Here is a 12,447-nt window from a genome sequence, read left to right on the forward strand (position 1 = left end):
AAAAACCAGACTAGGGCTGATTGATATCTGGTTTTCAACATTGTGATGTATTAGCAGCTAAACATTGCAATATTCCAATATATCATGATGTCTGAAATTGGAGATCAGGTGTGGGGATGAGGGAAGGAGCAGTAATGGAGATTAGATGGGTGGGGGGAGGAGAGGAAGCGGAGTCACCCCCACTGCATGCTTTGAGTGGGAGGAGGTGGGGGTGCATCAAGTCAGTGGGGCAGCCAGCCAAGATGCACGTCCACTGGGGCTGCTGTTGCTTTCCTGCTGACTGCAGTAAGGGCGACCTGTTTTCCCTCACCGTGAGGGAAGGCTGCAGCTTATCGGCTGCCCTCATCTCCCTTCTATCAGCGGTGCCTTGCTGTCCTGCTCTCCCTCACACAAGGAGGGATATACTGTATTGCTGCGTATTGCCGGGTCAAAATCGTTAGCGCAATGCGATTTCAAAACCAATTTTGGTCAATGTATTGAAAAATCTCACAGCGTTAAAACAGAGAATAAAACTTGTGATATCACCATGCAAAATGACAAAAATTTAGTTGGGGGAGGCAAGAGATGGGGCTGCAGACCCCCTGTGGTCTTAAGCAATAACTTGCATTGACTGCTCTCTTTAAATTAACTCACAGTTTCCAAGTCGAAACAGACTGCTTAGTTTCGGGTGATCTTATCAACAGCAACTTAGAACATGTAGAACCACCTCTCCCCAACAGACAATAAACTATTGTAGGTGTGAAGCAATCTCCCATTTCGAAAAACAACAGCAAGACTTTGATTGAGCAATGAAGAAGAGGCTTTGTTCAAGAGAAACAGTCAAATACGGTAAGCCCCAAAGCAAGCATATCCTAAAACACCTGGTTTAGGAAGTCAAGGGGGCACCAGGTCTTTGCGCCAAAAATTATCCCGATCCTACTCCTACGCCCCCCTCCCCCTCTCGCTAAGGTTACCAGATTTTTTTTCAATGAAAACCCAACTTCGATGGGTTTTGTCTGGGGCTGATTTGTAAATCGGGGGACTCTGCCGGGAAACGGGGGCGCCTCTTGCTCCCGGGACCCTCGAATGCCGACAGCCTGAGATCCCTGAGCGCATTTCAGGGCGGCAATTTAGGGGGGGCCAAGAGGAGCCCGCCGCGCTTCGCGGAGAGTCGCGCCCGGGAGCCGCCCCCCCCCCCCGACGCCACAGGAAGGCGATTGTGCTGCGTCCGAGGCGGGGCGGGGCGGGGCTTCTGCGGAGTGACGTCACGGGAGGGAGAAGCCCCGCCTCCGCCGCTCCCCGCCCATTCCGCGGCAGCAGCAGCAGCAGCCGGAGCCGGAGCCGGCAGCGCGGCGGCGAGCGAGGCGTCGTGGCCTGGGCTGGGTCGCTATGGGCAGCCGGCCGCGCCCGCAGCCCCCGCCCGCCCGCCCCGCCGCAGCCGCCCTCGGAGGCGGCCTCTCGCTGAGGCCCCGCGCGCTCCCTCCGCGGGCCATGCGCCGCCCGGGGCTCTGCTAGCGGCCTCCATGGGCGCCTAGAGGACCCCCGCCCGCCGCCCGCCCGCCCGCCCGCCATGGGCGCCCCCGGAGCCGCCGCCCTGGTGGCCAGCCTCGTCGCGGTGAGTGGGGGGGGGGGCGGGAGGGCCGAGGCCGCGGGAGAGGCGGCAGCGGAGAGAGATGGAGCGGGGCCGGCGAGGAGGCGCCCGCGGGCGGAGGCAGCTGCGCTCTTGCGGCAGGCAAGCCAGACCTCCGCCAAGGAGCCCCGGGAGCGGGGCATATGCCTCCTGCGCAGGCGGGCAGCATGAGGGTGCGGCTGGAAGTCCCGCGGCGGGGAAGCTGCTGCTCCCGCTGCTGGGCTTGGAAGAAAGGAGGCAAGAGTTCTGGCTGACGTGGGAGCAGCCCTCCTAAAGGGTCGCTTGCTGACCGGGGCCCTGGATCCTGCCACCCTATGTCTCATAGGCCAGGTGCCAAGGACCTGGATTCATTCTGACCCTGTCTAGTACTGTTACAGCAGAACACTTGCATGTTTAGTACATTTATATCCCACCTTTCCTTCAAGGAACTCAAGGCAGCAGCATTCAGGGTGTCCCCCCCCATTATCTCTGCCCCCCAACCCCTGTGAAGCAGGCGGGGCCGACAGAGTGGCACCGTCACATAGACTGTATCTTGGCAGAGTGGGGAGTTGAAACCAGGGCTCTCCATTCTTAACGGGGTGCCCCTAGCCACCACACAACTTGGAATGGTATTTTTTCTGGGTATATTGAAAGCATAAGTGTTTGAGGTTCCACATGTGTATCTTTGCAACCGAATCTCTCTGTAATGTGTGTGTACAACTTGTGCAAATTTTGATTGTATGCAAATAGTAATCCTGAAAGTCCAGCAAAAAGAATTGAAACTGCCATCAGGATACACCATTTGTACAAAAGCTTTTTTAAAAATAGCAAACAATCATCTTGGGGTTTTCATGACCAACAGGCAGAGCCTTTCTGAAGTCCAATTTATCCTTTGCATGGTTCTTGCCACCATGCTATCATTCATTTTAATCTTGCGTGCATAGAAAAATGACTATTGTGATAGATGCTGGGGCATAGATTTGTTACGTTTTCTCCAATTCTTTGAAAACAGTCTGGTTACCAAAATCTCCAGCATGAGTCTTAAAAGGAAACAACAACAACAACAAATCAGTGGTTTTGCAGAAGTGGAGGGTGAGTGCCCTGGTGGAACTGCATCCATTGTGTGCTTGTTCTGGGAAGGGGGGGGGGGGACACCCAAGCTGAAAAGCAAAAAATGATGGGGAAATGGCAAGCACTCCCACTGCACCCACCCCCAGGAGTCCGCCAATCCAGCCATGGTTGTGATTGTGCTTGTCAGAGTGAGATTGTAGCTGATGCAGGGGTGGCCAGCTTTGAGTAAATTTCCCTTTCCATTAAGCTAGTGAGGAGGAGCTTCCCCTGCCACTTTGGAGCCTGGCGGTTTGCAGGGCCAGCCATTGTGCTGGCCTGTCTGCCATGCCATGGGCTTCTCCAGTAGCAGACCTTCTAAGTCAACTTAACTGGCTTAGCAGGGGAAATGGGCCCAGGTTTCTCCTACCCGAGTGCAGCAATCTACTCAAGGGGGGGGGGCGCAGAACATCTCCTGGGATCCAGTGGTAGATCACAGGACCATTTGCCTAAAAGATATCCTTGCTGCTGTGAGCAAGGCCGCTCAGCTCAGGCCCCTGGGAGATGGAATGGCTGCAGAAAACACTTAAGGGGTTGTGGTTGTTACTGGAGAACAAGGTGAAGAAGACAGGCCATCTGTGGGGCAGGATGAAGTGAATATCTGGGGTGGAAGCATTTTGTACTGGGGAGAGATTGGAGAAGAGGAAATGTTATAAGGCCACTTCCTATGTTCCTTTCTGCAGCCGAAAGGCTTTTGTAACTGCTTCATCAAGGGCTCCCTATTAAATTTCCGTCTCAGTGGGTTTCCACAGTCTTTCCTGCCCTGCCTGAGAAGCCATGTCTGGGCAACCATTAATCAGAATATTAACCCTGACAGAATATTAACCCTGGGCCACTCCCCATTTCTCAGCTATAATTACATCACATCTTTATTGGGCCTTGACGACAAAAGCAACAAAATGACCTTCCATTGTTGGTACCGACATTCTACTCTTAAATCTCTAGAAATCTCCAGTGCAGTTGCATAGCTGCTGGGATGTGAACAGCCCTGTGGCCATTTATTTGATAAACTTGTAGGTTTTAAATTTCACAGGCAGTTGTGGTAGTTTAGTATTTGGGGCCGAATCTTATTTGGGAAGATATAATGGAAACAATTCTTTGCTCTTCCAGTGACCATCATGCTCAAAATGCTGCACACCCAAAATTACAGTCACTTGGTTGACTGCTAAGAGTTCAACAAAAGTGTTAACCACTTGCATGTGCTGGCTAACTGCAGCTGATCCCAACAAGAGCAAGAATGCAGCATAATATAAATCCCCCCCCCACACTGATTACATCCCTCTATTAGGGAAGTTGTCAATTAATTCCCAGTCTTTGCTTCCTCTGTTTTAGCCCGTTTCCAATCTATAAGAGGACTTCCTCTCTTACCCCGTGTGTCTTTGCTGAGAAACTTTATCTAACACTTTTTGAAAGTCCAAGTATACTGTGTCTTTCCGCTCTCTTGGATCATTCCTTTCCATGTGTTTATTGACCCTGTCACAGAACTGAATGATTCTTTCACCAATTTACCCAGAAGTTACGCTAACAGGCCTGTAACTTCCTGGATCCTTTTTCCATTGGCTGCTTAATGTTCTCTGGCAGATGAGGGCACTTGGAGAGGCTGTTTTAGGGCTACAGGAGGAGGACAACAGTTCCTGGATGGGGGCAGCTCAAAGGGTCAAAGGCAGCTTCTCCTCAGAGAGTCTTCTGCCCCAGTCCTCTGCCAGAGGCTTTCCAAAAGGCAATTCAGAGGGAATGGGTTACACCTGCCTGTAAGGAAGAACCCCACAGGGTCTATACTTGTCTGTCAGGATGCTATGGAAAATCTTTAAAGTGCCATTAGTAGACATTTTGTTGGCAGCTTTTTAGCAGCTTGCGTATTTCTCCCTTCAGAAGCCGATGACTTGCCTAGCGATCAGGGCAGGAAACTTCGGCTCATGGATTGGTAGATGGGCAAAAACTCTTCCAGGCCGCGAGCCGAGCATGTCTTTCAAATGCAGTTACCTAAATAGAGTGAAGCTGATAGGGCTTGCTGTGACCTGCCTTATGGTCTGTAGCTAACTTACATTCATCTCTGTGTTTCAGGGATTTATGTTCCTTGGTACCACTGATGCTCAGTCAAAGCTGACATCTGAACAGAATGCCATAAGCCTCTCTTCTGGCACATACAGCCACTTGGATCGTGCCACTAACACAAAGCTGACTTGTGACAAATGTCCCGCAGGAACCTATGTGTCTAAGCACTGCACAACGGCCAGCTTAAGAGAGTGCAGCCCATGTGCCAGTGGAACATTCACAAAGCATGAAAATGGGATAGAGAGATGCCATCCATGTAAAAAGCTGTGTGAGCCGCCGATGGTTGAGAAAACCCCTTGCACTGCTTTGACGGACCGTGAGTGCATCTGTCCACCTGGTAAATTTCGAGACGGTGATGCTTGCAAACCTTACTCCGTGTGCCGCGTTGGGTGGGGCCTAAAAAAGAAAGGAACTGAAACAGAAGATGTCAAGTGTAAACCTTGCCCTCGTGGCAGCTTCTCTGATGTGCCTTCTAGCATGCTGAGATGCAAAACTTTCACTGACTGCTCACAAGCAAACATGGTTGTGATCAAACCAGGGACAAAAGAGAGAGACAACACTTGTGGACTTTCACCAGCTTTTCTGACTGGAGCTGGGCTTTTGTCACGACCGGAAAAGGGTGGAGAACATTACAAAGTTCCTTCTACTTTTCTTTCCAAAGGTAAGTGAACGGCACTGCCAAACGTCTGTAGCTAGGGCATGCAAGATTGGGCAAGAAGTATGGTATGTTACATTTTTGTATATATTTATATCTTTTTTATTATACACATCTTTGTTGTCGTCCCCCATCCTCTCACTTCCCCCCTTTTTTCTCTGTATCACTTTTTCTTTAGAATTGAAATTCTTTCAATAAAATATTAATATTAATTTTAAAAAAATTAAGTGTGCTTTTCTGAGAAAGGAGCTGGTAAGGCGTTAGCTGTGTTTTGGAATGCCTTCTGTACAGAGGCACTTCCAGCTGATGCATTACATGGTATTAGAGACCCTTTACCCAGCTGCCAAGCAGTGCAATTATCTCTTGGGTCAGCTCCACACTGGTCAGTGTCTATTTCTGCCCTGGTGGTGGTTCTGTGTTTAGCATACCATGCCATGACTTTTCTGAGCAGTCTGCAGCCATGGAGATGGGAGAGGCTTTTATCTTGTGATCCTCCTATGCCTGCATCCCTCACAGGGACTCTCATGGAACTTCGTGGGACTTCTGGGTAGATATGCCTAGGATTATATCAAATAAGATCTTATTTTATCCCAAACACTTCAGACTAGTGCCATCCTGTTCACGATTCTGTTGCTTTGCAGCAGTCAGGAGAGTAGGTGCTGATTGATTTGAATGGTGGCTTGTTCCATTTTGTTTTGGAATTTATATATTGTTATGTAGACACCTCCATGGACACACAGGTGGGCATCCCTCCTTTGGATACAATTCAAACTGCAACCTTCGTAGCTCTTGCATAGCAGGGATTGTGGAATCAGTTTGTACTCAATGTCCATTCACTGTTATGGATCAAAACACCATTATTGCAAATGTTTGCCATAGCATAAAAATCACAATTGGAATAATTTTATTATCTAAGTCTATATATGCTGTTTCTTTGGAATGAACTAAAAACTGGGTTGAAATGCAATTGGAATATTCCCAGTGGTTATCAGATACCTCCAGTCCTTTTCAATACATAAACTATTGTATTGGGGGGATAAAATGTATTTTTGTTAACTTTCTAGCTGACATAATGTAGCAACAGCTAATCTTAGTACAATGGTACCTTGGGTTACATACGCTTCAGGTTACAGACTCCGCTAACCCAGAAATAGTACCTCAGGTTAAGAACTTTGCTTCAGGATGAGAACAGAAATCATGCAGCGGCGGCGTGGCAGCAGCAGGAGGCCCCATTAGCTAAAGTGGTGCTTCAGGTTAAGGACAGTTTCAGGTTAAGAACAGATCTCCGGAACGAATTAAGTACAGTGGTGCCTCTCAAGACGAAATTAATCCGTTCCGCGAGTCTCTTCGTCTAGCGGTTTTCTTGTCTTGCGAAGCAAGCCCATTGATGGCTTATTGGATTAGCGCTATTAGCGGCTTTTAGCGGCTTAGCGGATCAGCTGATAAGCGGCTTAGCGGCTTAGAAAAAGGGGGGGGAGGGAAAAAACCCCGCAGGAACTCGCAAGACATTATCGTCTTGCAAAGCAAGCCCATAGGAAATTCGTTTTGCGAAGCACCTCCAAAACGGAAAACCCTTTCGTCTAGCGGGTTTTCCGTCTTGCGAGGCATTCGTCTTGCGGGGCACCACTGTACTTAACCCGAGGTACTACTGTATTAATAAGCTACTGATCAGTTTTGCTGAAACTTACCAGAAAAATAATAAATTAAGATAACAAACTTTTAATAAAAGAATGGAAATGGTTTATTGAATATCTACAAACTAAACAGATAAGAACATTGGCAGGATTATTGTAATAACCTGTAGTTTTATAAGAGTATATATTTAAAATACATGAATAACTTAAGTTAATTTAGAATATGCAGGAAATGTAAAAAATAAATTTAAGGAACTGCAGAAAGAGGAGGAAGTAAGTCAGGGACTTTAAAATGGCTTCAGTGGATCCATCGTATTGGCGAGATGTAGCTATTGACGTCGGATCTGATTGTGGTAACAAAGTATCGTATCAAAAATATGAGGGACTGAATCAAGGTTGTTAAAATAAGATCCTGGTCCATTGCTGTGCGATACATTCTGACAAAGCATGGCTGCCAAACTGAAAGAGGCGAAGCAATAGACGTGGGCGGACTTGAGCCAAGATATTCTCTTGGTCTCAGCACAGCATGTTTAGAAAACTTAATTCATTTCTGACACTTTTTCTTTGTAATGAACTATCAATGGCTTTCACCATAAAATCTGGTCATGCCTAATCTAGAACAAGGAGAAAAAGCATGCTCAATGTCATGTGCATGTTTGATTATTTTTGCAAGTTGGGGATCCCTGCAAAACAATGGCTACACTTTGTCAGAACGATGAGCAAGGTGTTGGTTTGACTTTTGCTGTTTAGTTTTGGTGTTGTAAACATTTTTGAATATTGCAAAACTTAACTGAAAGCTTAATTGTGCCTGTGACATTTGGGGCTTTATTTATAGCCTTTCCCCCACTTTTAGATCATCAAAGCAGCTTGCAAACTTGTTTGGAAAAAAATTGTTCAGAATCTCATCAGGGACAGGCTTCCACATACAGACCTTCTATCCTAGAACTATCTCCCTTGCCCTTTGCAATTATTCGCAACCTCTTCAGTCTGGCTGTCTTGACCTCCAGCAACAGAGCGCCCCTTTCCCAGAAGCGCATTCCCTATTAAACAAAATTTGGGGCTGTTGTTGATACCAATGTATGGGTCATGAGGTTCAACTTGCTCCTTCCACCCAGTTCTTCCTGTGGATGCTGTTATATGTATATTTGTTTGCACTCACATAACATAAATGAGAACCCCCTTTGTAAGCCCTCTAGGAATCAATCATACTTAAAGGGCATTTGGGCCAGAGCTACAGCAAGAGTGGGTAGGTTCTATACCTGCTGCTCTAACATTGCATTTGTTTTTCAGGTGTGAACGCTTCGGTTTCCAATTTTTCTGCCACCCCTACCCCAAATGTGTCCGTTGACATGGTGGAGCCAACCAACAGCTACAATGGGACTTCAAAGAATGAGACTGTAGTTGTCAACGTGACTGATATGGGATATGCTACGCCTTTGAATCACCAGCAAACCTATTACCATAAGCACGCCCCTCCCATCCTGAAAATACAGCCAGCGCTGGAAATGAGTGGCAGTGTGAAATCCAGCATTCCCTACAACCCCCCCCCCAAGAGAGGCACTCCAAGGCAGGCTGCCCACAGGCATTTTGATATCAACGAGCACCTGCCCTGGATGATCGTGCTGCTGCTGCTGGTGGTGCTGGTGGTGATCGTTGGGTGCAGTGTCCGTAAAAGTTCACGAACTCTAAAGAAAGGACCACGGCAGGATCCCAGTGCCATTGTCGAAAAGTCTGTTTTGAGAAAATCTTCCACTCTGACTCAGAACAGGGAGAAATGGATCTACTACTGCAATGGCCATGGTGAGTGATGTCGAGCAAATTCCACAAATGAAACCTAGAGAATTCTGTTCATAACTGAAATTGTTCATCCTGTTTAACTTAAAACAAGAGTTTTGCAGCACATTAAAGACCATGCTATTGAAGCTGGCATTTTTCAGTTGGGGGAAAACAGCTTTGTGACAAGATGGGATGGCAGCTTGGAGTAGGGCAACAAGCAACGGGGATAAGATCTTTCCCACCTCCACCTGCCCCAGAACTAGAGATTGGAATCTCCCATGGCTACTTTTTGGAAAGAAGCATGGCCATTCCGAAACAGCAGCTTAAAAGTTGCCTCTGGTTTGATCCTAAACTTAAAGCACAATGGAAGTGGAGTGGCGTGCCTTGACGAACTTTATATTCGTAAAAGCTGTTTGCTATTAACTCCTGAGCCTCTGTGATGTGGTGGTTATCTCAAAATGGCTCAGCAGGTTAAAGCAAATGCTGATGTGGTCCATTTCTCTTGTGTATTTGCTGGCTTATCTGCCTGTGTCTGTGCCAGGTGTATTCTTGCATTACTTAAGGCACGGTTCTTCAAATAGTTCCTATAAGGATACTAGTGTAAATGCATAACATTTCCATTGTCTTCAGCAGAAAATAAAGCAAGAAAGCCCAGAATGGCTATCATAATACTGTTGATAGATCAGTCAGCTGAAAAATGTATGCAGGCTTCAAAGTTAGTTTTCTTATTCAGCAGAATAGAAATATGCTCAAGGTTGTGGAGAGTCCTCAGGACTACTTTGAATTACTGTCTTCAGAGATGGCTAAGCCCCAGTTCAGGGACCCAATCTGCCCCCTTCCCAGGAAAAAGAAATAAAGTAGGCTGTGCTGGGGTGAGCAGAGCCCAGTGGCTGCTGCGCAACTGGGACTCACACAGTTGGGTGGAGATCAGCTGAAGAGAGAGGGCTTATTTGGCTTGTGGAGGGTGGTTGCCCCCATTTCTGGCTACCCCAGCTGCTGGTATACTGTCCCTGCAATGCTGGCAAAGGTAAAATTTAGCTCTTGGGTCAGGAAAGGTTAGCCAGCCCTCCATTAAACTATGCCACAATTTTATGGACCCCTCAGCAGGTTTAATCTTCCCCAAAAATATATTATGCTACAAAACTTAAATACAGAATCAGTGATTATACATCACAGATGGCTTTAAGACTTCCACCGCTTTTATATATTTGCAGCAGGAGCTCCAGAGAGAGAGAGAAGCTATGCTCCTGGCCTCCCCCCCCCCCCCGTGATACACCACCATTGCCATTAGTTTTAGTCTTGCCCACAGTTGGGATGTGACCCACCCAAAAACCCTAAGAGGATGTGCCTTTTGACAAAAACTGGGGTGGAAATCTATCTAAAATTTACAATAAGAAAATTCTACCTCTAGCACACTTTTGTGCCCCCTTTGGCAGGCCCACTTGCAGCTTCGCCCCCACCTCTGGCATTAAACCTGAATAGGGAATTCTGCGTTCATTCATAAAGCCAAGGCTCTTCTCTCCGCCTCCGGTTACTTTTGGCAAATGGGAACACACAGCTCTTCCAAGTGATTACGTGAAAGTGGGCTGCTGACTGCATCTTCCTCAACTTCAAATGCTTCTCTAGAGGCTGTACTCTTTTCTTTTTCTTTTTAAACGAACATAGACGCTGCCTTCACTTCACTCTAGGGGAGGCTCCTTATTTAACATGAACTGCCTAGTTCCTGGAATATAGATTTTCAAGCAACTTACAGGGTCTTCACCTGAGTCACCCTACCAGTGCATTCTTTCGATAGCTGCCTCCAAGCTGGCTAATGCTTAATGGCGATATGCAAGTATCCTGGGGCAGGAGCCTACCTGTTAGCCTTTGCTTGCTTGATGCCTTACTCCTCCCCAGGAGGCAGGGAACCAAACCGAAGCCACTCTTAGCAAAACAGGTCACTGTGGCGCACGCTGCCAGAAAGGGCTGCCTTTCCTAGTTGTTTCAGTCTGTTGCTCTTAATTGATCCCTTTGCCCTTAATTTGCCCCTTCTTCTTTTTTTAAAATAAATGTTATTGTTGCAACACAAACACACACGAGACTAAAAGAATAAACTTAAAAAGAAAATACTGTACAAATACAAGTACGAATATAGACACAAATACTAAACAAATAATAAACATATCACCATATTTCACTTCTTCCTTTCTTCTAATTGACTTCCTTCGTCCTCAGCATGGGTTTAAAAAGGTAAAGGGACCCCTGAACATTAGGTCCAGTCATGACCGACTCTGGGGTTGCGTTGTTCATCTCGCTTTATTGGCCGAGGGAGCCGGCGTACAGCTTCCGGGTCATGTGCCCAGCATGACTAAGCTGCTTCTGGTGAACCAGAGCAGTGCGCGGAAGCACTGTTTACCTTCCTGCCAGAGTGGTACCTATTTATCTACTTGCACTTTGACGTGCTTTCAAACTGCTAGGTGGGCAGGAGCAGGGACTGAGCAACGGGAGCTCACCCCGTCGCGGGGATTCGAACCGCCGACCTTCTGATTGGCAAGTCCTAGGCTCTGTGGTTTAACCCACAGCGCCACCCGCGTCTACTTTCATATTTAATAAACTGTTTCCTTCTCATTTTGTTTTTTCCTACTTTTCTTTCTATTTTAGACTTTTACAGCTTAATTTGTTTTGCAAAAGTTAATCAAAAGAAGTCCACGTATTAATTTGAGGGCACTGCTTTTTAAGATAATCTCTATATTTTCCCCATTCCTTTTGAATTTTTTGTATAGACTGACCCCTAACTGCATCTGTCATTCTAGCCAACTCAAAATAATCACATAATTTTTCTTTTTTTAAATAAATAATATTTATTAAAATTTTAAAGATTACAAAAAAAGTAAAAACACCATATCGAACAAGAACAAAACAACGCATCACAATAAGGAAGAAGAAGAAGAAGAAGAAGAAGAAGAAGAAAGCACAGCTAATCTTCCCATAACTTGTTTTTCATTTGCTTCTTTCCTTGACCTCCTCACACCTCCCTTTTTTGTATTCTAGATCAGTTAACTATTTCAGCAAATCCTTTCCATCTTTTCCACTTTTTGTTCTGTAATTTATCTTAATATAATGTAACTTTACTTTCCCTCCTTTCACCAATTAACAGTCTATTTTTTCCTAAACCCTTATAACATTTCTGCTAAAACCACATAACTTCATTCCAACATCCTTCTAACATTCATTAATTTTACAGTGTTTCTGTAGATAGTCTTTAAATTTCTTTCAATCTTCCTCCACCGACTCTTCTCCCTGGTCTCGGATTCTGCCAGTCATTTCCGCCAGTTCCATGTAGTCCATCACCTTCATCTGCCATTCTTCCCGGGTGGGTAGATCTTGTGTCTTCCAGTACTTTGCAATAAGTATTCTTGCTGCTGTTGTGGCGTACATAAAGAAAGTTCTATCCTTCTTTGACACCAATTGGCCGACCATGCCCAGGCGAAAGGCCTCTGGTTTCTTCAGAAAGGTATATTTAAATACCTTTTTCATTTCATTATAGATCATCTCCCAGAAAGTCTTAATCTTTGGGCATGTCCACCAAAGGTGAAAGAATGTACCTTCCGTCTCTTTACATTTCCAACATTTATTATCGGGCAAATGATAAT

General features: G+C 46.2%; 1 protein-coding gene across 1 annotated transcript in view; it reads left to right on the forward strand.

Annotated features, from left to right (window-relative positions):
- The first annotated feature begins 1,441 nt into the window (after window positions 1-1,441).
- TNFRSF21 (TNF receptor superfamily member 21) overlaps window positions 1,442-12,447 on the forward strand; it is a 47,134-nt gene continuing 36,128 nt past the window's right edge. The window contains exons 1-3 of the mRNA XM_081855564.1: window positions 1,442-1,594; window positions 4,760-5,411; window positions 8,330-8,839. Coding sequence (XP_081711690.1) covers window positions 1,550-1,594; window positions 4,760-5,411; window positions 8,330-8,839 — 1,207 coding nt within the window. The 5' untranslated portion in view covers window positions 1,442-1,549. The remainder of the gene's footprint in view (window positions 1,595-4,759; window positions 5,412-8,329; window positions 8,840-12,447) is intronic.

This window comes from Podarcis erhardii, assembly GCF_964252035.2.
Source record: "Podarcis erhardii genome assembly, chromosome: 3".
In the NCBI taxonomy this organism is placed as follows: Eukaryota; Metazoa; Chordata; class Lepidosauria; order Squamata; family Lacertidae; genus Podarcis; species Podarcis erhardii.